General features: G+C 44.0%; 1 protein-coding gene across 3 annotated transcripts in view; it reads right to left on the bottom strand.

Moving 5' to 3' along the window:
- Positions 1–27,168, bottom strand: part of SPATA13 (spermatogenesis associated 13) — a 131,092-nt gene that overhangs the window by 83,116 nt on the left and 20,808 nt on the right. The window contains exon 1 of one of the 3 annotated variants that reach the window (XM_082245530.1): positions 10,105–10,205. The exons of the other annotated variants lie outside the window; for them this stretch is intronic. Within the exon in view, the coding sequence (XP_082101656.1) occupies positions 10,105–10,155 (51 nt within the window). The 5' untranslated portion in view covers positions 10,156–10,205. Of the gene's footprint in view, positions 1–10,104; positions 10,206–27,168 lie in introns of those variants that run through there. 3 annotated transcript variants of the gene reach the window in all.

Consider the following 27,168-nt stretch of genomic DNA (forward strand, 5'->3'; position numbering starts at 1 on the left):
TTGCATTGTACACTTGTATGAATGTAAACGTTCTAGAAACGCTTAAAGGAATATAGCGTTTGGACAACATTCAGAATCTTGCTTTCAGAAGATGGCAGCAAGTTTCAGCATTGATAGGCATGTTTTATTATGCCTGTGTGCACGAGCCTTTAATATTCTATTTTCTCTTTTTGAGTCAGGGGGTACAGCTGTGATCATCTTTTATTTAGTAAGCTATTCCAGCTTACATCCTGTTTCACCGTTTACAGAACTCAATAGTTCAAGCTGATTGAGTCAGAAAAATCCTGCCTCGAAACAAGACCTCTATCCCATGCGGTCTCTCTATGTATTCCAGTGTGCTCTTTGAATCCTCTGTTATGTATTAATCACTTGCTGTCCAACGTATGTATATACATGTCCTGGGCAGCAAATGGTTATACCAGGATTGTGGCTGCAGCCATGATCCTAGGACCATTTTTAGTGCCAGTGATCAGCTTTCATGTAAGAGTGATCCTGTAAAGCCACCCAAATGCTGTGGACCCCCCTCCATCTCTGTCAGTGATCATCTTAGAGGGGATTGAGGAATATCCTTCCCCCCATTTATGATGAATGAAACTGGAAGCCATGGGGATTTTGTCATTTCCGGGTTTCAGAGTCGTCTTTTTTCCCTGGCCGTTACAGCCAGGGAGGCTTCTAATCAAACAGATCTGCGTTTCATCAACTGGCTTGGAGGGCAGGGGAGTCATCAGGGGTATAACATACACTGATAACCTGTAAAGACTTTTAAAATGTCGCTTATGGGCAATTTTAGTTATTGTAGTTTGTCGCCACAGGAATGTGCATTTTTTTGTATTTACTTGACACAAAATCATCTTTTCTTTAAAAAAAAAAAAAAAAAACTGGGAATTATCTTGATTTTGTGTGCAGGAAAATTCATTTAAATGGATTTTTTTATGGAAAATCTGTGTTTAATAAATGGCTGCGCACAAATTGTGCAACATAAAAAATTCCAACAAGCACAATTTTATACTCTGGGGGTCTCTGCTTTCAGAAAATATATATGTTTGGGGGTTCTAAATAATTTTCTAGTAAAAAAAAAAAAAAAAAAAAAAAACATGCATGTGAAAAAGGTCAACATTGCCCCAGACGGCAAGCAGTTAAAGTACAGTATAACTATTAGGCAAAACGTTCTAGTTTCTAGGATTGGAGCACCTATTAAATTGTTATTGCTGTCTTTTTCTCCGTTATGGTTATTTAATGCTCTCTACCATTATTACTGAAAGTGAAAGGAAGAGAAAATTCAAAATTTTGGGCTGTCTTCAGAAAAGTAATAGAGGGAAATCTTCCAATGGGGGGGGATGTTCTGTCAAAAGAGCCAACTCCTCAAAATCTCCAATTACATCATTTCCGGTGACTCTCCAGCAGCAGATTTTGACAACTTGGCTGTTTGCACAGAACACCGGTAATGTATACACTACGGTACACAATGAGTTGGCTGTTTTTACAGAACACCGGCTAAGGAGCAAAAAAGTTGTTGCCCTCTTGGAGGAGGCCATATTGTTGGTTACTAGCGGGTGGACTAACAATCTCCACTTATTATAGCATGAACTGAAGTGTAAACACTGCCGGTGTAACGTTAAAAAACCCTACCCCGTGAAAATTCCCTACCCTCGTCACTTCCGGTGCAGGTACGTCATTCATCAGCTGAGCCGCTTCCCAGTGCGCATGCTCACAGCTGCGGAGGGTAGGGAATTTTCACGGGGTAGTTTTTTAACGTTACACCGCGTCATTCATCAGTTGTTACCGTGCGTCCCACTGCGCATGCCCAGCCACTAAATGAAATCATCTCGGCTCCAACCCCTTAGACTTCCCTGTGGGCGCGCGTCATTCTTCAGCAGGTGCGGCGTCCCAAATGATCTCAGCTCCAGGAAAATGTTAAAGCGGCGGGGTCTATGAAAATTTAAAACATTTTCCTGGAGCAGAGATCAGGGAAGTCTCACGGGTTGGAGCCGAGGTGATTTCATTTAGTGGCTGGGCGTGCGCAGTGGGACGCGCAGCAACAGATGATGAATGACGCAGCTGTGAGCATGTGCGCTGGGAAGCGGCTCAGCTGATGAATGAGGGTACGTCACAGGAAGTGACGAGGGTAGGGAATTTTCACGGGTAGGATTTTTTTCATGGAACACCAGTATTCTGTCAAAACAACCAATTACTGATGCTGGAGAGTCACCGGAAGTGATGTGGTTGGAGATTTTGAAGAGTTGGCTCTTTTGACATAACAGGGGCACTAGTTCTAGTGACCTGGGGAGTGCCAAGAGATTTCCTCTCACTTCCTGCTTTGGCTATAAGACAGGCAGTGAAGGGAAGTCTCCCCCAATGGGAGACAGAAGGCAAAAAAACGATGGGATAACCCTCTCTTACGCTATCCAAAATAAATTATAATAAAAAAAAAAGTTGTTGCTTATAGTTCTACTTTAATTTTTATTTAATTTATTTTTGTGAAATATTCTATACTTCTAGTAAAACCGATATAGAAACAATAGTAGAAAGAAAAAAAAAAAGTTTTCTTCCTTCTTTTTCAGTTGTCATGAAAATCTAGGCCGGATTTTATATATAGGTTCTAGATGTGAAAGGGCGCCCAGTGCTATTGTGGCACAGGCCCAACAATGCCCTCTGAAGTGAGCATGATCAATGACTGGGCTGGCAGCAGGCAACATTGAAGCCAAAGCTGCATGAGATGACCCAAACAGAAGTTAAGGTTTCTCTAATCACTTATGTATACTAAACCATACAACTAAATCCACTGTTCAGGCCCAGGTCTCCTCTCCCTTTAATGCTTACAGTATGTTCAAGTTTTCAATAAAGGTTTGTGGGCACTAAAGTGAAAGGTTAATGATTTTTGCAAGTTCTATTTTTATTTTTCCTTATCTCCATAAAATCTTTATTTGGAACATTCACTACACTTTGCAACACAAGCTGATGCATGTAATAGGTAATGAAGAAGCCCAGTACAACCTGCATCCTCTTCTGTTGAGCTGTAAAAACCCAAAATGCCAACAAAAACGTGGCTAAACGCTGTAACAAGCAATTAGCTGCTTTTGGCGTTTTTAGGCATTTTTACATTATAGGGAGTTTATTTACTGTAAAAATGCCCAAAAACACTAACGCCAAAAAACAAAAAACAAAAAAAAAAACAAAAAAAAAAAACACACGCATAAACGCTAGTCAAAAAAGCGGCTAAAAGCAAATTTCTACAGCTTCTTTTTTCTGGCAGTAGCACTGCCGCTTTTTAAACATGCTGTGTGCATGAGTCCCTTCATCCCTTGATAAAGTCAGGAGGTTGTGATGCAACACGTCGGGAGGAGCCAGGTGACGTCACTTCCAGTCTACGGCCGAGACCAGAAGCATCGGATTCACCGCATCGGTGGTTCTGCGATTGTACATACCTTACTGTGAGTATATACTATTCTTTTAACATTTCAGCTTTGCATCATTAGGTCTGTATTTATATTTTATCTTATAATATTTATTGCACTTGAGCACTTTCATCATCGTTGCATTTATTGCTGAATAATATTTTTATGTTATTGAAAATTTTATTTTACCTATTTGAAGTTTCCACAGATGTCACACATTTAGCCCATTCTGTTTGGCTTTATTGCACATCTTTGCGCTCTCTGTACAGATATTGCCTTCACTTTTGCATCTTGTTATCTTCAGTGTGCTTTTCATTATAGCTCCCTTTCTTGGTATATACTCTTTTGTCCATCATTCTGTAAAAGGAGCGCCGATCTATTTCTTATCATCTTGGATGATAGGTCTGTCTCCACTTACTTTGCATAGACAAAGTCGTCAGATCCCTGCTCTCTTCTATGGGAGATCGGATGAAAACGGACCGTTTGTCTGTTTTCATCCGATCTGATCCTCCAGACGGATGGAAAATAGGCTTTCCATCCGTCTGGATTTCACAGACAGGATCGGATCGAATAGCAGCAAGTGTCAGATCCCCGCTCTCCTCTATGGGAGATCAGATTAAAATGGTCCGCTTGTCCGTTTTAATCCGATCCGATCCTAAAATAGGGTTTCCATCCGTCTGGATTTCACAGACCACATCGGATCTGATAGCAGTGGGTGTCAGCAGACATGTCACCGCTGACATCCGCTGCTCCATAGAGGTAAATGGAACATCCGATCAGGTCTGCCTGAAAAACTGACAGACAGACCTGATCGGAAAGCCCGTGTAATAGGGGCCTTAGGAGTAAAAAAAAAAAAAAAAAGAAAAGTCAGTGTTGATTGAGAGAGTTTCAATCCCCTTAACACACAAAGTACATTGGTTCAAAAGGTTTGAATGTCTCTTCTTTCGGCAGCTTGTAGCAGGAATTTCCCAGAATCCTTCCCCCTTCTTCCTCTAATTAGCTTACTTCACCTCTCACAGACCTGTGTAGGGAACCCATCTAAATTATTTCTCAGAAAGAGACTTTCTGCTATTTCCACATATGGGAAGCGGCTGAGGCCTCTGTATAGAGGGAAGATATTTTAATTAGAACATCTACAGTCAACATTCTTCTTTCCACACTTCTTTAGAAATGCAGTATTTGCATGCAGTGGTTTCTTTAAGTTGTAACAGTCATTACAGTCACATCCAGCAAACAGTGACTGCCGGGGAAGGGAGTAAAGTACTAGGCCTGGAGCTGGAATCGCACCATAGGCAAGAGGCTTACAAGACTGGGTTTGCAACCATAGGCTGAGGCAGGTAGAGGGTGAACTTGTTTTGTAGATTCAAAAGAAAATGGTCTTTCCTTATTGGTGAAGAGTAGATTGTGGCAGAGGGTGGCAGGGTATGGCACTAGGGGTCTGCTAGAGGTGGACTTGCCTTTAAGCTCAGTTGAAGCAGCAACCCCATCAGACAAGCTTCTCCCGCCCCTATTTATTTGTTGGTCGTGGTTCCTGTCCATTTTCTTTTTTGTTTTTCTCACTGTCTTTTGCGGTCATTCCAAGTTTATGTGCTTTGGTTTGGTAGTTGTGGTTGTTTGTTTTTGAGTGCTAGAAATTTTGGTTAGGTGGGTGAGGTCATAGCAGCAGGCAGAGGTCGCATGTTTTTTGAAGGCAGGGAAGGTTATAAGTTTTGGCAACAATGGGGTTGGGCCCCATCTCAGGTATGGATGTTCCTTCCCTACTGAGTGTCGGCAGTAATGTGTTACTGGTTATTGGGGTTGTATCAGAGGGTAACTTAGTAGAGAGTTGTCCCCCAAGGTGATGTAATTGTGTCTGGGGCCCCAAGATGGAAGTTGGTGATCACATGTGCCTTCAAAAACCCAAGACCTATTATAAGGCCATTTAGTCTCAATGTTATTATGTTTTTTATAGAACATAATAAAGTTATTCATTTTTGTTATTGAAGGTTATTTAATAATAGGCTGCTTTGACCATTTGAATTCAATTAAAATGTTTTTCATGTAATTTATCATGGTATTGGTCAGTTGGGTAAAATTGTGGCGAGTCATGGCAGCCGGAATATTGACAATACACCAGTCATGGAAACAGTGGTGTGTAGTAGAGGGCTGCATTGGGTTTGGGCTCCCGCGGGACCCAATGCAAATCTTGCGGGAGCGGGCGGTTTTACCACGGGCGGGAGTGGGAGTGCTGCGGGCGAGAGTGGGCAGTCAAATAATTAAGCGGAGACCCGCAGGGAAAGGTGCAATTTGGTATAACGTATTTTCCGGCGTAAAAGACAACTTTTTTTATAATAAAAAAGATACCCCAAAAATCGGGGGGGGTCATCTTATATGCCAGGTACTGTAGCTTCAGCTAGTTACAGAACATCCCTATTAAAAGTGTTAGCCCGCTGGATGTGTATACAGTACCTTTGGCAACTTACAGAATGTCCCTATGCTGTAATACTCTATGTACCATGCTGAGCCAATCACGGCAAGCGGTGTATTCTATTATTGCATACAAAGTCTGCTCGTCCTAGGAGTTTTCCAGCCAGGCTTTAGGAGGTAGGTAAACGGCCTATAGCAAGGGCAATATTCAACTTTTGGTCAGAGCTGCCCGGTTGGATTTATATCTACAGACGCCCCTTATCTGGATAGACAGTTTTCTGGTAAAGGTGAACTACCCCTTTAAAGTGGGCAGTTTTTTAGTAAAGATGAACTATGCCTTTAAGCACTAAAATCGGCTGTAAATGGCACTTCCACATAGGCCTTGTTACACAGCGACTCGTAGTAAAAGTAAGAAGAAATTAAAGTGGAAGTCACAATGATATAAAAGCTATCCGCACACTACAGTTAGCATTTCTCAGATTTGGGAACTCTAATTCTAGGAAAATGGGACATTTGTCTCTACAGGTTTATTTTCACATACATGAGCAGCTTCACATTTCTGTACACCGCTCCCATCAATGCCAATTTTTTTTACTCATAAATGTGCATTTTGATGCGTTTTCTATAGAATTCAATGGGAGATACCGTATATACTCGAGTATAAGCCGAACCGAATATAAGCCGAGGCCCCTAATTTTACCACAAAAAAATGGGAAAAATGGACTCGAGTATAAGCCCAGGGTGGGAAATGCAGCAGCTACTGGACCCAACTGGACCACCACGAGACCCAAAACAGGGGTTGCGGGCATGGTACAGGAGAATGCAGGGCTGCGGGCATGGTACAGGAGAATGCAGGGCTGCGGGCATGTACAGGAGAATGCAGGGCTGCTGGCATGGTACAGGAGAATGCAGGGCTGCTGGCATGGTACAGGAGAATGCAGGGCTGCTGGCATGGTACAGGAGAATGCAGGGCTGCTGGCATGGTACAGGAGAATGCAGGGCTGCTGGCATGGTACAGGAGAATGCAGGGCTGCGGGCATGGTACAGGAGAATGCCGGGCTGCGGGCATGGTACAGGAGAATGCCGGGCTGCGGGCATGGTACAGGAGAATGCCGGGCTGCGGGCATGGTACAGGAGAATGCCGGGCTGCGGGCATGGTACAGGAGAATGCCGGGCTGCGGGCATGGTACAGGAGAATGCCGGGCTGCGGGCATGGTACAGGAGAATGCCGGGCTGCGGGCATGGTACAGGAGAATGCCGGGCTGCGGGCATGGTACAGGAGAATGCAGGGCTGAGGACATGGTACAGGAGAATGCGGGGCTGCGGGCATGGTACAAGAGAATGCGGGGCTGCGGGCATAGTACAAGAGAATGCGGGGCTGCGGGCATACTATAGAGATGCAGTGCTGCGGGCATGGTACAGGTCCAAAATCGCGGGACAAGTCGCACTAGTGTGAAAGGGGCCTTAGGGGGGCTGCTGCACACAGAAGGATTTTTTTTTTTATCCTAATGCATTTGAATACATTAAGATAAAAAAAAAAAACTTTTGACTTTAGAACCACTTTAAAACTAGAGCTATAGGCAAACTTTTTTTTTCCTATTTGGATAGAGCAAGGAGGGTTATAACCTGCAGATTTTTTTTACCACCTGTGTGCCATTGTGAGATTTCCCCAGCAATTCATGTCCTATAGCCAAACAGGATCTGAGAGGAAATTGCTTTAAATTAAAGGGAATTCCTTGCCCCCCCCCCCCCCAGGTCACCAGAACAACGGTCCCCACTGGAAGATTTCCCCTCTATTAACCTTCTGGGGATAACCCAGAATTTGGAATTTTCATTTACTTTCAATTAAAACGGTAAACCGGACAGATAGAGAGGATGAATCTCCCTAAATTGGGGCACAGACAGCAATAAAACGGACCGGTGTTCTAACCCATCTTCACTCCAAAACTAAAAAAAAAAAAATATATATATGGAATGCAGGGTGACTGGCATGGTGCAGGAGAATGCAGGGTGACTGGCATGGTACAGGAGAATGCAGGGTACTGGCATGGTGCAGGAGAATGCAGGGTACTGGCATGGTGCAGGAGAATGCAGGGTACTGGCATGGTGCAGGAGAATGCAGGGTACTGGCATGGTACAAGAGGATCCGAGGTTGTGGGCATACTACAGGAGATGCAGTGCTGTGGGCATGGTACAGGTGGACCATGCCCGCAGCACTGCATCCCTTGTAGTGTGCCCGCAGCCCTGCATAATGGCAGGTAGTGAAGCTGTTTCACTTACCTATTCCAGAGGCGCCTTCATTTTAAAAATGGCGCCGCCCGGCGCCGACACGTCATTGCGCACGCGCCGCCGCCGCTCGTATACTTTCGGCTATTCCCGGCCTCTCCCGAGCGCCGCCGCCGCTCGGGAGAGGCCGGGAATAGCCGAAATTACACGAGCGGACAGGGAATTTTTTTTTTTTTCTTTGACTCGAGTATAAGCCGAGGGGGACGTTTTCAGCACAAAAAAATGGTCTGAAAAACTCGGCTTATACTCGAGTATATACGGTACACACATTATATTATATTTTTTTTTTATACTTTCGGCTATACAGCTAATTGCTGTATAGCCGAATTAAATCAAATTCTTTCATCAGTTTGGGCCAATATGTATTCTGCTACATAATTTTTTGGGGGAAAAAAAAAAACCCAAGATTTGTATATTAATTGCTTGGCTCAAAAAAGTTATAGTGTCTACAAACTATGGGATATATACTGGAATTTTTTATACATTTTTTTGTACTAGTAATGGCTGTGTTCAGCGACTTCTAGTGGGACTGCGGTGGAAATGCAGAATCGCATATGCGCTAAGTTCACATATTCTATAGACATATAGACTCCATATTCTTCAAACACTACTATAACAAATGATTTTTTTTTTTTTTTTCCTGTTTCAAGTATTTTATTGAATAATGCAAGTGAGTAACAACGTTTGACATACAGAATAATGCAATGTAATGTAAACAAAGCTCGGTAACAGAATAACAAATGATTTTTATAGCAGGTCATAATTCAAGTGGGGTGTGTGGCCAAACTGCGCTGTGTGTCTCTATTGATGCACACAGTCCAGCTCGAGAGCATATCCGCACAGGTGCCCCCATAGCAACCGGCTTGCTATGGGGGTACTCGCAAGAAGGCGCAGACAGCAACAGTGGGGGACCCCAGAAAGAGGCGTTGAGTAGATAAGTAGAATATCTTTTTTGTTTTAATAACAAAAAATAAAATAAAAACAAAAAAGAAAAACAATTTCTACATATAAAAAATGAACAAAGACATATTTGCTAAAGCATATCAGACATGCATGCATCCACACAAACTAAGCTCATGGTTTCATAGGAGGCACTTTCTAGAGCCAAGCAATGAACGCAGCACATAATCTTTCATAGCCACCTACAGGCTGATCTAATAAAGCTCTGTAACTGAACCTACTTGACTTTTACAGCAATACACATACAATACTTTGATCTTTTCCCGAGTTCCAATGCAGCCTTACTATGTAGGAGATTCTCCAACAAACCAGAAAATCATCACTCTGCATAATTAAGAAATGACCCAATCCTCCCAAGGGATACTAGAAGCATTGCTATATTTCATCATGCCATTTATAGCCAACCATAGGAAGTACATAGACAGGTGGATGAGGAGGTACGATACTGGCCTAGGCTGCATTCTGCCACACTGAAAACTTTCTTACAGGTAAAAAATTACAACATGATTCAATACCAAAATGTCAAGAATGCACGATATATAATATCCTATTATAAAGCCTAAATTCAACCAATCACTTTTTTTTGTGTTGGAAAAAAATTATTGGAAAGCGTTCATGTTTCTGTACAATTTTTTTTCCCTATGTGACCCCATTGGGTAGATTTTCCTTCACTTCCTGTTCCTGTGACACCCATACAAAAAATTGGGGGGTGAGGTTATCATTACAACAGGACTGTGCAGACAACAATAATACGTTATTAGATGTTCTAACTTTCCAAACTCCAACTGAAAATAACAGAAAATCTCTCCTTAAGGACACACTCAAACACAACCAAAAATGTGTGTGTCCTTAAGGAGAGATTTTCTGTTATTTTCAGTCCCGATAGGAAAAAGACACAGATGGCAAAAAAACAGACAGACTCAAACCCATACTGCTCTATCCAATACAAAAATGAGACATTTCAGCAGGAGTTAGAATTGAATCCCTATAAAGGACCAATCACGTTGGTTATCTGGCTGTATATACCACATGACCGTGTCTTCTAATTTTTACTCACCACATAATTGGGGAATTTCCATTTCCCAGGTGGGAGAAGTTGGTCCGTCATCACCCACACAAGGGGAGGGGGTCTAGCAGGTGTCCCCCGAACCACCCAGGAGCGCTGTACACTGAGCCGACATTCACACAGCTGCTGTGAAAAGTTACTTAGGAAAAAGTGCAGCTTTTCTGAAGACGCCCACTGTGCAGATGTGACAAGGGAAGGTTCACAGCTTCAGTTTTGCAATTAGTCTTTGACATGCTGTAAGACTTCCTTCCTATTGTCACAGTTCAGACAGAACTAAGTGCGAATCAGATGGGTACAAAGCAAGGGGAACGTCTGTATTGATAATGGGCACGGCTTCTTATAAGTGTATACAGACATGTTCTGGTATACAGGATGCCCCTAGGGACAGAAAATCTGCAGAAATGTCATCAATACTTAAATGCTATTACAAAAGTGCTATACGTTTTTTTTTTTTGTTTTTTTTTATATAATTGAAGCACAGCTAGGAAGTAATCCTGCACCCAACAGCCTAATAATCCACGTATCTGTATACCCCACCCTTACTATTCATCGGGACCAGGGCAAGGAAAGCTCTCATTGCACCATGGCAGTTGAAGTCGTCTGTGTAGAGCGGTTGAACGAGATCTAAAGCCATTTTTAACTTTTGTACAAAGTAAGGAATGTAAAAAAGGGGAGCAGCATATAGCCCCCCTTTATCATGGGCTGGCGGCAGGGATACATTTAAATTAGTTTAATCTGAGGGGATTAGGTGTATAAGGGCTACTTGACCTTTTTCTTCTGAGGTCATTCAGCCCTCTTCCCGCCCAAAGCTACCCTGTATCCAGGGAAAACTGGCTAGTTGACCCTTCCCTGGGGTCAAGTGGCTCCTTCCCGCTCATTTATCCCGCCAGAACCCTGTTTTAGGATATCGAAGGGGCACCTCAGTAGTAGAAATTCAATCACTTCAGAAACGGAGCTGTGGTGTTCCCTGCCCTCCCTTCCCTTGTTTGTCGCAGCCAAATTATTATGTGGTTAGGTCACCTTTGCTTATTGCTTAGGGGGACTAAATGTATTACGTTTATTTAATCTTCTTTATTTTATTGTTGGAAAAAAATTGTTTGATCAATTTGTTATTTATACAACCTGAGCCGTAGTGGCTAGGTTGTTTTGAGTGTTATAAGTATTTATTATTAACCACATCCCGCCCGCCCTATAGCAAATTGACGGCGGGATTGTGGTTGTATTATCCTGACCGGACGTCATATGACGGCAGCAGGATAATACAGCTCTGCGCGCCCCCGGGCGGCGATCGGTGATGCGAGGTGTCAGTCTGACTCCCTGCATCTCCAAACTCAGAAAAGAGCCTACTGACGTAGGCTCTTTACCATGTGATCAGCCGTGTCCAATCACGGCTGGTCACATAATAAACAGGAAGAGCTGTTGATCGGCTTTCCTTAGTTCGTGCCTGACAGGTACGAGTAAAGGAGCGGGTCGGCACTGGTAATCAGATCATAGATTACCAGTGCAGACCCTCGGGGGGGGGGGGGGGTTGCCACTAGAACCACCAGGGATGCCCACCCATGACCCCAGGGATGCCCACCTATAACCCCAGGGATGCCCACTATGGCCACCAGGGATGGCAGTAAGGGCTCAGGGAGCCCCCCATTGCCCTCCCCATCAGTGCTGCCCGCCAGTGCCCTCATTATCAGTGTTGCCCACCAGTGCCCATCATTGCCATCTATCAGTGTCGCCCACCAGTGCCCATTATTGCCCACCAGTGCCGCCTATCAGTGCCCATTAGTGCCCGTCAGTGCCGCCTATCAGTGCCCACCAGTGCCGCCTATCAGTGCCGCCTATCAGTGCTACATATCAGTGCCGCCTATCAGTGCAGTCTCATCAGTGCTCATCAGTGCAGGGGAAAAATCTTATTTACAAAATTGTATAAAACAAAAAAACTTTTTTTTTTTTTTTTCAAATTTTTCGGGCTTTTTATTTGTTTAGCAAAAAGTAAAAAACACCAGAGGTGATCAAATACCACCAAAAGAAAGCTCTATTTGTGGGGGGAAAATGACATAAATTTGGTGTAGGTACAGTGTTGCATGACTGCGCAATTGTCATTCAAAATGCAACAGCCCTAAAAAGGGGAAAATTGGCCTGGACAGGAAGGGGGTGAAAGTGCCCGGTATTGAAGTGGTTAAAGTTGTTTATTTTTTTGAAAAACCAACTCAATGTCTGCTGTATATTTATTTATTAAAGTATCTTATCTGGGTTTAAATGTCTTATGTTCATAGTTATAAATACTGCCTGCCAGCCCATGGTTGATACCAATGTCGGTTTTCGGTCTGTATCCCCCTTGGGGAGACTTTCCTTCACTTCCTGTTATGGAGACACAACAGGCAGCGAGAAGAAACCTCCCTAAAGTAAAGTGTGAACCCACACTAGGCACAGTTTCCCTGTTCCATGGCGGAGCACAGTTGTCTTCTTTTACCCGCTGGCCATTGTGCCAGGCCTAAGCACACTTACATCATCACCTCTGCCAGTGATCCCTTGGGTGCTCAGTGATCAATAAGAGTTTCATGGACACAGTTAGCGATCACACAGATGCGTATCAAGCCTCAAATTAGGGCTGCAACTATTGATTATATTGATTATTTTCATCAGTTGGCCTTATTGTTAGAAAAAACTATACTCCGACAAAAGCTTATGGCTCAAAAAGCTGATAAACGCTGTATATCTGCATTTTTATGCTTTTTTCAGCTTTTATCAGAGTTATAGCGTTTTTACGGCAGAAAAACTCCTCTCAAAACCCACTAGTTCTGGGGGTTTCTTTCCAGCCAGAAAACACCCCTGCCAAAAACTGCTGATAACAGCCTATGTGTGCATGGACACCTAGGATACCATGCTGGGGAGTTTATTGGCTGCAGGAAAAAAAAACGCCTGATGCCCAAAACAGCAGCTGTAAAATGTCCAATGGGCATGAGGCCTTATAGTACAAAAAGAGCAGATAATCACTACTATAAGGGGTTCATTTACACTGTGAAATAGTAATAAACTATATATAAAACTTATATTATCTTTTAACACATTTATTTTGTTGTTTAACCACTTGCCGACCGCCGCCCGACTATATACGGCGGCGGTCAGCCCCTCCAAAGCAAAGTGACGTACCGGTACGTCACTAGCCTGGGAGCCAATAGGGGGCGAGCGCGCGCCGCAGCAGGCGCGCTCCCGCCCCCGCTCATACCCGAAGAAGCCGGCGCGTGTGACCGGCGGACCCGATGTCCGCCGGTCACTTGCAATCGTCGGGTAGAGAAGGAGAAAGGCAGGCGGCTAGTGTAAACAAAGCCGCCTGTCATTCTCCCCTGTGTAAAAGCACAGATCACTCAGTCCTGCTATGTAGGACCGTAGATCTGTGCTGTTACACACACAGCCACATCCAATGACAGTAAGAAACACGCCACTAGGGACACACTTAACCCCTACCTCTCCAATAAAGTTAGCCCCTTCCCTCCCAGTGTCATTTTTACAGTAACAGTGCATATGTATAGCACTGATTACTGTAGTAATGTCACTGGTACCCCCAAAAGGTCAAAAATGTCAGTCAAGGGTGCGTTCTGTCCGCCGCAATGTCGCAGTCCTGCCAAAAAAAAAAAAAAAAAAACACGCAGATCGCCGCCATTACTCGTTAAAAAAAAAAAAAACAACAAAAGTGACAAAAATCTTTCCCTTAGTTAGTAAACGCAATAACTTTTGCGCAAAACCAATCAAAATACGCTTATGATTTTTTTTTACCAAACATAGGTAGCAGAAAACAAATTGGCCAAAAATTTAAAAAAAAAATTAGATTTTTACATTTTTTTTTGGAGAATTTTATATAGAAAAATATTGTTATTTTTGCAAAATTGTCGCTCTTTTTTTGTTTATAGCGCATGATCAAAAAAAAAATAAAAAAAATCGCACAGGTGATCAAATACCACCAAAAGAAAGCTCTGTTTGTGGGAAAAAAAGGACGTCAAATTCATTTGGGTACAGCGTCGCACGGCCGCGCAATTGTCCGTTAAAGTCACGCAGTGCCGAATCGCAAAATACCCCCTGGTCAGAAAGGGGGTAAAATGTTCCGGGGCTTAAGTGGTTAATGGTTCTATTCCATCTCCAGAAATGCAAAGAAGCCATGGGCGCTCGGTTTTCACCCTCTCTCGCCAACCTGTATATGGGTTGGTTGGAGAGGGTACGCATTTTTGGAGATAGCAATCCTTTTCGCTCAAGTATTACATTTTTCCCTTGTTTCATTGATGACCTGCTGTTCGTTTGCTCCAGATCTGTGGGCACATTGATTTTGTGATGATTGTTTTTGAATAATAAATGATCTAAACCTAAAGTTTACATTTGAGTGACAGATCTATTCCTGTTTTGGATGTGGGTTTGTCTTGCAAGGATGATCACATTGAATCCAGTTTGTATAAGAAACCCCTCTCTGGAAACCCCCTCCTCCATGCTGATTCTGGGCACCCCAGTCATGTGACACGGGGTATACCAGTTGGCCAGGTTCTGAGGTTGCGTAGGATCTGCAGTGAGGAGGGTGGATTTTAGCAAAAGAGAGACAAGATGTGCTCCATAGAAACATAGAATGTGTCGGCAGATAAGAACCATTTGGCCCATCTAGTCTGCCCAATATATCTGAATCCTATGAATAGTCCTTGGCCCTATCTTATATGAAGGATAGCCTTATGCCTATCCCATGCATGCTCCAGGTTTTGTGATAGAGGGTATCAACCCAATACTATTAGTAGAGCAATTTAAATAGCAGAGTCTACACCTACAGAGAAATTATTACAGGATGGAAGATGAAAATTCACATCAATTAAAATTAGTGATCGACGGATATAGTTTTTTTTATTGCCGACACTTTGGTCACCTCGTATCGGTATCGGCCGATATTTTCGTAAATTACATTTTTTTTTTTTTTTTTTACATTTATTAAATGTTTTTTTTTTTTTTTTTGACAAGTACTCTTGTGGAGGGATCTGGGGGTCTAAAAGACACCAAACCCCTCCTCTGCACTTAAAAGCATTTAAATTTGGTGCCCAATCAGAGCCGAATTCGGTGGGACGGAAGACCCGGGCGAGCCGCAGAAGGCGGCGGGAGGGGGGGGGGGGCGTCCCCTCTCGCTCCTTGTAATGACAGCTGGACGGCTTCTCAGCAGCATCGGTTGTCATTACAAGACAGCCGACTGGTGGCTATGGATGCTGGTACGGGGGTAATGCCTCTAGCTGCAGGCATCACTCCGGTGCAAGCACTTTCCCGAAATATCGTCAATAATCGGTAACCTCAGGGGCCGATTCCGATATATCAGGGGAAAGTGCATATCGGCCCCCGATATATCGGCTTTGCCGATAATCGGCCGATCCCCAATTAAAACCCCAATGTTTTCCACCTCGTACAGTATGGAGTATAATAAAATTAGAATAGTGGAGAGATATATACCCATACTGTACGAGGATAAATGTTAAGCTAAAATTCTGTATGGAGGGTTTAAATCAGTGTTACGACAGGCACCATCACTGGCTAATATCTTGTCCCGCAGTGATTTTAGCTCCTTCAATCGGTCTGGAACGTGGCTGGATTTTGAAGGCTCATTTAAGTGCGGTGCTGATCACTCCCCATGTTTCCCTCGGCTTATCAAAAGTGACCATTTTCAATACCACGGCAAAGGACCTTCATTACTTGCAACACTAGAAACATGATCTATTTGATTACTTGTAAAAAAGTGTGCAATCCAATATGTGGGCAAGGTTTTTGCAGGTTGCTGTTTAGAGGACCTGGTCCTCTTTGAGGATGTATTGTTTTCAGGTGAGCTCTAGTTGTTTTGGTTGAGCTCCTGTTTACCTGGTTCTCTGATGTTCATTGAAGGACACAGCAACCACTCCTCCGTGGAGTTGTAATTCTTCTGACACTGCTTGTAACTAACCTGAGTGCCTATAGCAGAGAGTGGGTGTATACCCCCTGGGACTGCCCATAGGTGTATCTAGACTTTTTTTTTCTGCCTAATGTCCTACTCCTGTAGGGGGCAGTATAACCACAATGGTTAAAGCGGTTGTAAACCCCCGAAAAAAAAGAAAAAAAACCTGCAAGACAAAAGGCATAATCAGCTAGTATGCATTGCATACTAGCTCATTATGTATTACTTACCTTAAAACGAAGCCCCGACACGGACCCCCGGACATCGCTGCGGGCGCTGCCATGATCCCTCTGCGTCTCTTCCGGGGTCGGCGGCTCCGGCGCTGTGATTGGCCGGAGCCGCGATGACGTCACTCCCGGCAAGTGAGCGGCTGCATTCACTGCAAATATCTCCTAAACCGTGCCGGTTTAGGAGATATTAATTGTACCTACAGGTATTAGATATTATAGGCTTACCTGTGGGTAAAAGTGTCAAAAAGCGGCATACTACCGCTTTAAGAAGATCAAGAGCTGTGTCCATCAATGAACGTCAGAGAAATGGATTTTACGGTAAGTCAAAAATCCAATTTTTCTGGACAGAACAGATTATGACTCTCTAATTATACTAATGACCACTGTCGCTGAGACAAACTAATGTAGAGAGGAAATTGGGGCCATCTAAGTGTCACAGAGCACAGTTTAAGCACCTGCCAACCGCTCACGGTAAATATACTGAAAATGGGTGGCAGGTGCAGGCACAATCACGTACTTGTACGACGGCCCTTTCTTATGGGGGGGGGGGGGGGGTCGGTGGTGCGCATGCATGCACCCTCTGCCCACAGATGCTGTCATCGGACACAGCACAAGCTTGGCAGCCAATTTCAACCAATGATTGAAGTCACCTGATCGGCTGTGTCCAATCACACACAGAGTTCTGTGTTTACAAAAACAAAGAACTCTGTGTACAGGGAACAGTGATCTGGCTGCTTCTTCTTCTTGCAAAGCAGGGAGAAAAAAAACTGCTAGATATTAAGCAGCACACATTACATATTGTTAGGCACACTGTTAACCCCTTGATTGCCCCTAGATATGAACCGGTTCTCAGCCAGTGTCAGTGTACAGTATTATGACTGATCACTGTATTAGTGTCACTAGCGGCACCAGTGTCATTGAGGACCCTCTCAGATACGGTTTGTCAGCGCCAAATAGCCCGCCACCCCATCACAGTCTAGATCTCGCATAATGAGTTAGGTTTATTTATGTCTGGAGTAGAACTTAAGAGGAGCTGAAAGCAGATGCCATGGTTTGTGCCATTTTTGATGATACGGTTGGCTGTACACCTCCTCCAAGCTGTATGGACAGAATGATTAAATGTATCCTGTATAGCAGGGATCCTCAAACTACAGCCCTCCAGCTGTTGTGGAACTACACATCCAATGAGGCATTGTAAAACTGACATTCACAAACATGACTAGGCATGATGGGAATTGTAGTTCCTGAACAACTGGAGGGCCATAGTTTGAAGACCCCTGCTGTATAGGGATTTATTCCTAGGTAACCACTGTTACTGGATTGTACTGTGCCATCTCTGCCCATCAAACATCATCAAAGGTCAATTTTACTTGCTTCCTTCTGTCTTTTATAGGTTTACAGGATGGGTGGTATGCATGTTTACAAGACATACCCCCAATTACTGTCATCATGTCTTCTGCTGCAGACATGAGGGATTGTCTTCCTGCTTCAGATTAAATGTCAAACTTCTCCCAGAATAAAATGGCACAGTGACATAAACCGCTGCCGTCTGTCAGTGTCCAGACTGACCTTGTGATGTAATGGCACATTTACAAAGGAAGCACAGTGGATGCTGTGACCTTGCCCCTGATACCTTGGGGACATGTGCCAGTAGCTATGACACGTTCTGTCTGGCTAGGAGACATGCTTGCCATGCATACCATGTATGTGACATATGATCACATGACCAAGTCTAGGTAAGGTAAGGAAAGGCATCCTGGCTCTGATCCTGTACAGATCCACCATCCACAGTAAGCGCTCAGTGCTCTCTGCATCATGAGATATTTACAGGGGGCAGTGAAGTAAAGAAGCTCAGTACCCATCTACAATCTGCACTGCTCCCCCACCTCAGTAGCTATGGTACAGTCCAGGGGCGTAACTACAGGGGTTGCAATTGCAACCGGGCCCCATGCTCCAGGGGGGCCTGTGCGGCTCCCCTGTACACTTAGATAGGAGTGGCGGCGGGGGCAGCATGTAGAGAAATCAATGTCCTCCTTTTTCCTCCACTGTGCTCCCTTCCGTCTCCTGCCAGCTGCTGCAGGGGATGTGTCACAATAGAGAACCAGGAAGGGGTCGGTAAATCTGTAATTTACCAGCTCCTTCCTTTTCTGAATGAGTCATAGTCAGCGACATTGGAAAAAAATAAAATAAAATGATAAAAAATACAATTAAAATACCAAAAAATAAAAACTACTGACACCAGTGGGTGAACTTCAAGGATCGCAAAGGTCACACTTGCGACCGGGCCCTGGCATTCCACCACCGTGGGGAGGCCCCAAGATGGCAGGACGGGGGCCCGCTGTGCGACCGTAATAAAGGGCCCCGCAACAAGAGTAAAGGGCCCCAGGATCAGTGGGAAGAGCCCCAGGCCTGAAGAGAAGGGCCCCGGCCAGGGGTCTGGGGGCCCTTCATGGTTTCTTGCACCGGGGCCCTGAAAGTTCTAGTTACGCCTCTGGTACAGTCCATTCATATTTTTAGGTCTTCTTTCACATAAACCAACCACAGGACATGTGTGGTCTTTCTAATGTCCAAAAGTTCCAGATTCTAACAGTTACACGCTTATAATAAAACGGACTGCACAATAAATGCAAAAGCAGAGCATATTCATGAACGATGGTGGCCCCAGATGGGGTATTTAACCATTTAAGCCCCGGAAGATTTTACCCCCTATCCGACCAGGGGGTATTTTGCGATTCGGCACTGCGTGACTTTAACGGAGAATTGCGCGGTCGTGCGACGCTGTACCTAAACGAATTTGGCGTCCTTTTTTTCCCACAAACAGAGCTTTCTTTTGGCGGTATTTGATCACCTGTGCGATTTTTTGATCACGCGCTATACACAAAAAAAGAGCGTCCATTTTGCAAAAATAGCAATATTTTTCCCTTTTTTTTATATGAAATTCCCCCCAAAAAAAAATGTAAAAATCAAAATTTTTTAAAATTTTCGGCCAATTTGTTTTATGCTACCTATGTTTGGTAAAAAAAAAAAAAAAAAAAAAAAAAAATCGCAAAAAGCGTATTTTGATTGGTTTGCGCAAAAGTTATTGCGTTTACTATCTAAGGGAAAGATTTTTGTCATTTTTGTTGTTTTTTTTTTAACGCGTAATGGCGGCGATCTGCGATTTTTTTTGCGGTACTGCGACATTGCGGCGGACAGATCGGACCCTTGACTGACATTTTTGACACTTTTGGGGTTACCAGTGACATTTCTACAGTAATCAGTGCTATACATATGCACTGTTACTGTAAAAATACACTGGTAGTGAAGGGGTTAACTTTATTTGAGAGGGAGGGGCTGTGTGTTTCCCTAGGGGCGTGATTCTAACTGTGATTGGCTGGGGCTTCAGCTGTATGCAGAGTGATCAACGGATCTACATAGTAGATCCATGTGATCAGCTCTCATACAGCGAGGAGAATGACAGGCAGCTTGTTTACACAAGCTGCCTGACTTTCTCCCTCTCCCCCGCCGATCGCAGAGTGGCCGGCGGACATCGGGTCCGCCGGTCACACGCGCGGGGGGGTCCGTGACCACTCGGGAGCGGGAGCGCGCCTCCGGGGGCGCGCGCTCGCTCCCTAGACCCTCACAAGCTAGTGACGTAGCCCTACGTCACTTTGCCTGTGAGGGGCTGACCGCCGACGTAGATAGTCGTGCGGCGGTCGGCAAGTGGTTAAACTGAGATCAGACTGGGCTCAGTGATGGATGATCTTCAGAAAATTATCTGTGACATGGACCTGAAACTCTACCTCAGGCCTGTTAATCTCATCACACGGGGCTTGGACTGGAGCTGTAAGGGCTCTTTCACACGGGCGTTCCTTTTTTTTTTGCCCGATCAGGTCCTTTCTTTTTTTTTTTGTAACGGACACGGATGACACTTGTGTCATCCGGTCCGTATGTCCGTTTTTCATCCCATCCGTTTGCGGATGAAAAACTGACATAATGCATGTCTATGTAAATACGGATGTCTGCGGATGACACCACTGACATCCGTTTTTGCTTCAGTTCCGTTTTTTGAAAGGAAGAAAAAATAGGGTTCTCCTCCGTTCAAAAAAACTGAACTGAACTGAACTGAACTGACAAAAAAAAGGATGTCAGAGGATGATCATCCGATGACATCCGTATTTACATAGAGATACATTATGTCCGTTTTTCATCCGCTAACGGATGGGATGAAAAACGGACATACGGAACGCCCGTGTGAAAGAGCCCTAAGAGAGGCAACCTCATCACCTTCCAATACAAGGACATGACACATTAAAGTGACACTAAACTGTAAAAAAAAAAAAAAAAGAGTAATTATTTTCTTACAGGAGTTGTAAAGGCAAGAAGGTTTTTTTTATCTTTATGCATTAGGATAAAAAGCCTTCTCCATGTAGCAGCCTTCCCAGCACCCCCTAATACTTACCTGTGTCCCCTGTCTGTCCAGCGATGTCCACAAGTCCCTTGCCTGTTCGGGACTCTTCCTCCTGATTGCCTGAGATACAGCCGCGGCACTACTGGCTCTCGCGGCTGTCAAAGTCAGTAAGCCAATCAGGATAGAGAGAGGGGCGGGGTCCAACCGCAGCTCCATGTCTGAATGGACACAGGGAGCTGTGGCTCGGCTCGGGTGCCCCCATAGCAAGCTGCTTGCTGTGGGGGCACTCAAAAGGAGGGAGGGGCAAGGAGCAGGGAAGAGGGACCCGAGAGGAGGGGGATCGGGGCTGCTCTGTGAAAAACCAACTGCACAGAGGAGGTAAGTATGACATGTTATATATATATATATATATATATATATATATATATATATATATATATATATATATATATATATACAGTGGGTACGGAAAGTATTCAGACCCCCTTACATTTTTCACTCTTTGTTATATTGCAGCCATTTGCTAAAATCATTTAAGTTCATTCTTCTTCCTCATGAATGCACACATAGCACCCCATACTGACAGAAAAACACAGAATTGTTGACATTGTTGCAGATTTATTAAAAAAGAAAAACTGAAATATCACATGGTCCTAAGTATTCAGACCCTTTGCTCAGTATTTAGTAGAAGCCCCCTTTTGATCTAATACAGCCAGGAGTCTTTTTGGGAAAGATGCAACAAGTCTTTCACACCTGGATTTGGGGATCCTCTGCCATTCCTCCTTGCAGATCCTCTCCAGTTCTGTCAGGTTGGATGGTAAACGTTGGTGGACAGCCATTTTTAGGTCTCTCCAGAGATGCTCAATTGGGTTTAAGTCAGGGCTCTGGCTGGGCCATTCAAGAACAGTCACGGAGTTGTTGTGAAGCCACTCCTTCCTTATTTTAGCTGTGTGCTTAGGGTCATTGTCTTGTTGGAAGGTAAACCTTCGGCCCAGTCTGAGGTCCAGAGCACTCTGGAGAAGGTTTTTGTCCAGGATATCCCTGTACTTGACCACATTCATCTTTCCCTCGATTGCAACTAGTCGTCCTGTCCCTGCAGCTGAAAAACACCCCCACAGCATGATGCTGCCACCACCATGCTTCACTGTTGGGACTGTATTGGACAGGTGATGAGCAGTGCCTGGTTTTCTCCACACATACCGCTTAGAATGAAAGCCAAAAAGTTCTATTTTGGTCTCATCAGACCAGAGAATCTTATTTCTCACCATCTTGGAGTCCTTCAGGTGTTTTTTTAGCAAACTCCATGCGAGCTTTCATGTGTCTTACACTGAGGAGAGGCTTCCGTCGGGCCACTCTGCCATAAAGCCCCGACTGGTGGAGGGCTGCAGTGATGGTTGACTTTCTACAACTTTCTCCAATCTCCTGACTGCATCTCTGGAGCTCAGCCACAGTGATCTTTGGGTTCTTCTTTACCTCTCTCACCAAGGCTCTTCTCCCCCGATAGCTCAGTTTGGCCGGACGGCCAGCTCTAGGAAGGGTTCTGGTCGTCCCAAATGTCTTCCATTTGAGGATTATGGAGGCCACTGTACTCTTAGGAACCTTAAGTGCAGCAGAAATATTTTTGTAACCTTGGCCAGATCTGTGCCTTGCCACAATTCTGTCTCTGAGCTCTTCAGGCAGTTCCTTTGACCTTGTGATTCTCATTTGCTCTGACATGCATTGTGATCTGGAAGGTCTTATATAGACAGGTGTGTGGCTTTCCTAATCAAGTCCAATCAGTATAATCAAACACAGCTGGACTCAAATAAAGGTGTAGAACCATCTCAAGGATGATCAGAAGAAATGGAAAGCACCTGAGTTAAATATATGAGTGTCACAGCAAAGGGTCTGAATACTTAGGACCATGTGATATTTCAGTTTTTCTTTTTTAATAAATCTGCAACAATGTCAACAATTCTGTGTTTTTCTGTCAGTATGGGGTGCTATGTGTACATTCATGAGGAAGAAGAATGAACTTAAATGATTTTAGCAAATGGCTGCAATATAACAAAGAGTGAAAAATTTAAGGGGGTCTGAATACTTTCTGTACCCACTGTATATATATATATATATATATATATATATATATATATATATATATATATATATATATATATATATACATACATACATACATACACACACACAACAAAACTTTACTATTACTTTAAATCAAAAAGCATCATTGCTCTCAGTCTCCTCCAGATCTTCATTTTTTTTTTTCTTGCTGCTGCTGACTTCCTGCTGGAGAGGGGGCAAGAGAGGTTGGCTAGGCTCCTACATACAGTGGGACCATTGAGGACGAATGTACCCCCTGAAATGGACTAGGACTATGGGACTTTCTTGCCCCTGAGATGGACTAGGGACTTGCAGTGTACATAAAGCAGTGCACATGACCGCAACTAACATTCACTGCTCATGCCAAAACAAACAAACAGAAGTGAGCAGGAAAGTTTGGGCGCTCATGAAGGATGTTACAAGGAGGCAGAAAAAACATTAAGAAATGATTTCATGAAAACTAGATTACAGGGCTATTAAAGTAGTGGCTGTGTATGGATTATTTTTTGGAGAATAAGGGTATTGTTTCATATTACTTTAAAGTGTTACTAAACCCCTCAACAGTAAAATTAGCCTATACATGCAGGAAAGCATGCTTCTAACACTCACTGTGGAACCTAAGGGGTTAATCCTGTGCATTGTGTAAAAGGGCTGTTTGATCCTGTCTTCTCGGATTCTCCCCTTCTTCCACAGTCCCCAATTAATCTCCTGATAGTACATAGTCTTTGGGGCACTCTGCACATGCTCAGTTTGGTGTATATTGCTAGAGAGGTTTTTTTTTTTTGTAGGGTGCATGTGATAGGCACAGGGCCAATCAGCACTGTCCAGACAGAGTGTCAGGGATCATGCAGCCTAATAGGACAGTCAAAGGAGAATGAAAACCCCTCCTACAGGATTTAACCAGTGCTCAGGCCAGGCACCGATAAAAGCCACAAGACTGCTATATATTGCTGATGAAAAACAGTACACAAAACATGGAAATAATGCAGTTATTTTAGTAAATATAGACTACTAGATACTGTGGGAGACCAGATCTAGTGAATGTAGGGCCCTGGCTTTAGTAACACTTTATAGGGATTGTAAAGTCAGAAGGTTTTTTTTTTCCATCTTAATGCATTCTATGCAATATGATAAAAAGTCTTCTGTGTGCAGCCCCCCCCCCCCCCCAAACTAACCTGAGCCCATCTTTATACAGCAATGTTGCAGGAGTATCTCAGCTGCCCGGGATTATCCTCGTCATTGGCTGAGACAGCAGTGCGACACAATTGACTCCCGCTGCTGTCAAAGTCAGTCAGCCAGCCAGCCAGCCAGCCAGCCAATCAGGAAAGAGAGGGGAGCAGGGCTGGGTCATGGCTCCATGTCTGAATGGACACAGGGAGCTGTGTCTCGACTTGGGTGCCCCAATAGCAAGCCGCTTGTTGTGGGGGCACTCAACAGGAGGGAGGAGCCAGGAGCCGAGAAGAGGAGGATCTGGGCTGCTCTGTGCAAAACCAACTGCACAGAGGAGGTAAGTATGACAGGTTTATTTATTCATTTTTTTTTTTTTTTTTTTAAGAGACTTTACAATCACTTTAAGATCAGATTTACTGATTAATATTACTACTATTTCTCTTAGGACTAAATATTTAACATTGCCAGGGGGATTATTACATTTTTCCCTATATTAGTGACCTGTATATTATCACATTGTACCCTTGACACTGTTTCGAACACTTTATGGTTTTAGTGACACATGTCCATCCAACAGCCCTTGCCAAAAGTGGAGGACATGAAAACATTCCCCAACGCAACCACACTACCAATGCCATACTCAAGTGAGGATAGGGCTCTTTCACATGGAGCGGACCACATTGCGATCCGCTGCAGCTTTTTTTTTTTTTTTTTTTTCACGGAGCGGATGACACTTGTGTCATACGCTCCGTATGTCCGCATATCATCCCATCCGTTTGCGGATGATATACGGACATAATGTAAGTCTATGGGCATTGCGGATGACACCGCTGACATCCGATTTTGCTTCCTTTCCGTTTTTTAAATGGAACAAAAATAGGGTTCTGTTCCGTTCCAAAAAACGGAACAGAACTGAAAGGACGAAAATCGGATGTCAGCGGATGGTCATCCGCTGACATCCGCAATGCCATTGACATGCATTATATCCGTATATCATCCGCAAAAAAATAGGATGATATACGGACATGCAGAACGCCTGTGTGAAAGGGCCCTTAGGGCTCTTTCACACGGGCGGTCCGATCAGATCCGCCTGTCAGTTTTTTAGGCGGATCTGATCGGATCCTCCATGCAGCTCTATGGGGCAGCGGGTGTCAGAGGAGACACCTCCACTGACACCCGCTGCTATCCGCATCCGATCCTGTGCTGAAATCTGGACGGATGGAAAAATAGGGATTCGGTAATCGGAGCGGAGCGGATCTGATGAGAGCGGACAAACGGTCCGCTCTCCTCCGATCCCCCATAGAGGGCAGCGGGTGCTAAGACACCTCCCTCTCCGCTCTGCAAGCGGAGACGGAGCTGTCATCCGCCCGGCTCAGCGGGGATCGATCCCCGCTGAGCAACACGGATCCGCCTGCGGAGGCGGACCGTGTGAAAGAGCCCTTAGGCTCTTATAGAGAAACTCTAGGAGGCGATAGCTAGTTTCATGGCACCTGGCTAATCCTTCCTCTCTCATATAGAAGAGTTGAGGAACAGCGGTGGATCTTGGCACTCAACCATATACGACTAGCCCAATGCAGATGAAGGGCAAATTCTGAACCAGGTTCACAGGTGTAAGCTGGCCATACATAGAGAACTTTGGCTGGTTCCAAATGAAAAGTCCAAACTGTCGGCACCCTCCAGCCCAACATCTTTGATCTAAAAATCAAAGGAGTCAGGCAGGAAATTGTGGGTTGCCAGCTGGCAGAGTACAATAGCCGGCAGGGAAGATTACCCAATCCATGCTGTTTATGTACGGTGTCCAACTTGAGACTGCACTTCGATTATTTCTTTATCACAGAGGACCTGGAAACATAGAATATACAGTCCAAAGCACTTTAGACACCATAGTCAATGATAATACCATACCAATAGTATACAGCAGTATACATTAACTCACTGTTATAAATAGTATTCAACTTTATGAGTTCATTGCGCTGTCTTACATAATCATGTTTGTCCAAAAGTGGAAATTTGCTTTTTACAGTAAAATTGCCATTGATTGCTGGCTTAACAGTTACATTTTAACAGCTTTATTTGTATGTATAACAATTTTATTATGCATTTAATCCACTAGGGGGTGCTGTTGTGTTATTTTAATGAAGTAGAACATGAAAGCACTAGCTGTGCGTCACGTAACCTCCCCTATTAAACAATTTCGCATAATACAAACAAATCTACCCAGAGTCTCGATTAAAATGTACAAAAACATAAATATATGCAAGTGAAGTCATTCTCCAGGATTGCCTGTTTATAAATGAAGTAGTAAAACAGGCAAAGCCAACAGGAAACAATCTGGGATCAGACAATCATCTGTTTGGAAAGAAGCCTAATACCACAGATTAGATAAGGATCTAAGTTACTTGCACACATTTCTCTTCAGACTAAAAAGAAGCCTATTCCAGTGTTGCCAACTGTCAGTATTTTTACTGGCAGCCAGCAAAAAAAGGGGCACTTTTCTTCTGCCAGTAAATGGCAGTGACAGGAAAAGATTTGCCAGTAAAAAATATGGCTGTGACGCTGAGCTCAGAGCTGCACATGTGCAGTTCCAGTCTAGGGCTGGTTGGGACTATCCTGCCTGCTGCAGTGTGTTCAGGTGGCACCAGTGGGTCTGGTGGAGGCGGTGCCTAGGCGTGTCTTGTGATGTCATGGTGCGGGCGGAGTCTCATGTGCGGGTCTGCGGGACGGGAGCAGGACTGTCGGTGCTGTTCGGACTGGAGTGGACCGAAGAGTCCTGTCCCTAAGCTACTTACTAGATCGAAAATAAAATAAGAAATGTTTTTTGCCTTAATATCGACCTTAAATCACATTTCTAATAGCATATTATACTTGTTTGTAGCCTAAATACCAAAATGTGCACTTAAAACTGTAATTTTGTAACTTTGGGAAATATCAGTTAAAAACTTGGCTGTGCCAGTAAATTTTGGGTTTCGCGTCAGTAAATTTCACTCTGGTACAGAGCCGTAGATCATTTTGTTTTCCGGGGGGGGGGGGGGGGGGTTCAGTCTTGAGTACCCAGAGAAAATAATTAGCACGTCTGCCACAAATTGTGGTGTGTATATATATATATATATATATATATATATATATATATATATATATATATATATATATATATATATATATATACACACACACACACACACACACATACACAGTATATACAGCGCCACCAGCAGGCACATCTGTTAGTG

Source organism: Pelophylax lessonae (assembly GCF_965119305.1).
Source record: "Pelophylax lessonae genome assembly, chromosome: 2".
In the NCBI taxonomy this organism is placed as follows: Eukaryota; Metazoa; Chordata; class Amphibia; order Anura; family Ranidae; genus Pelophylax; species Pelophylax lessonae.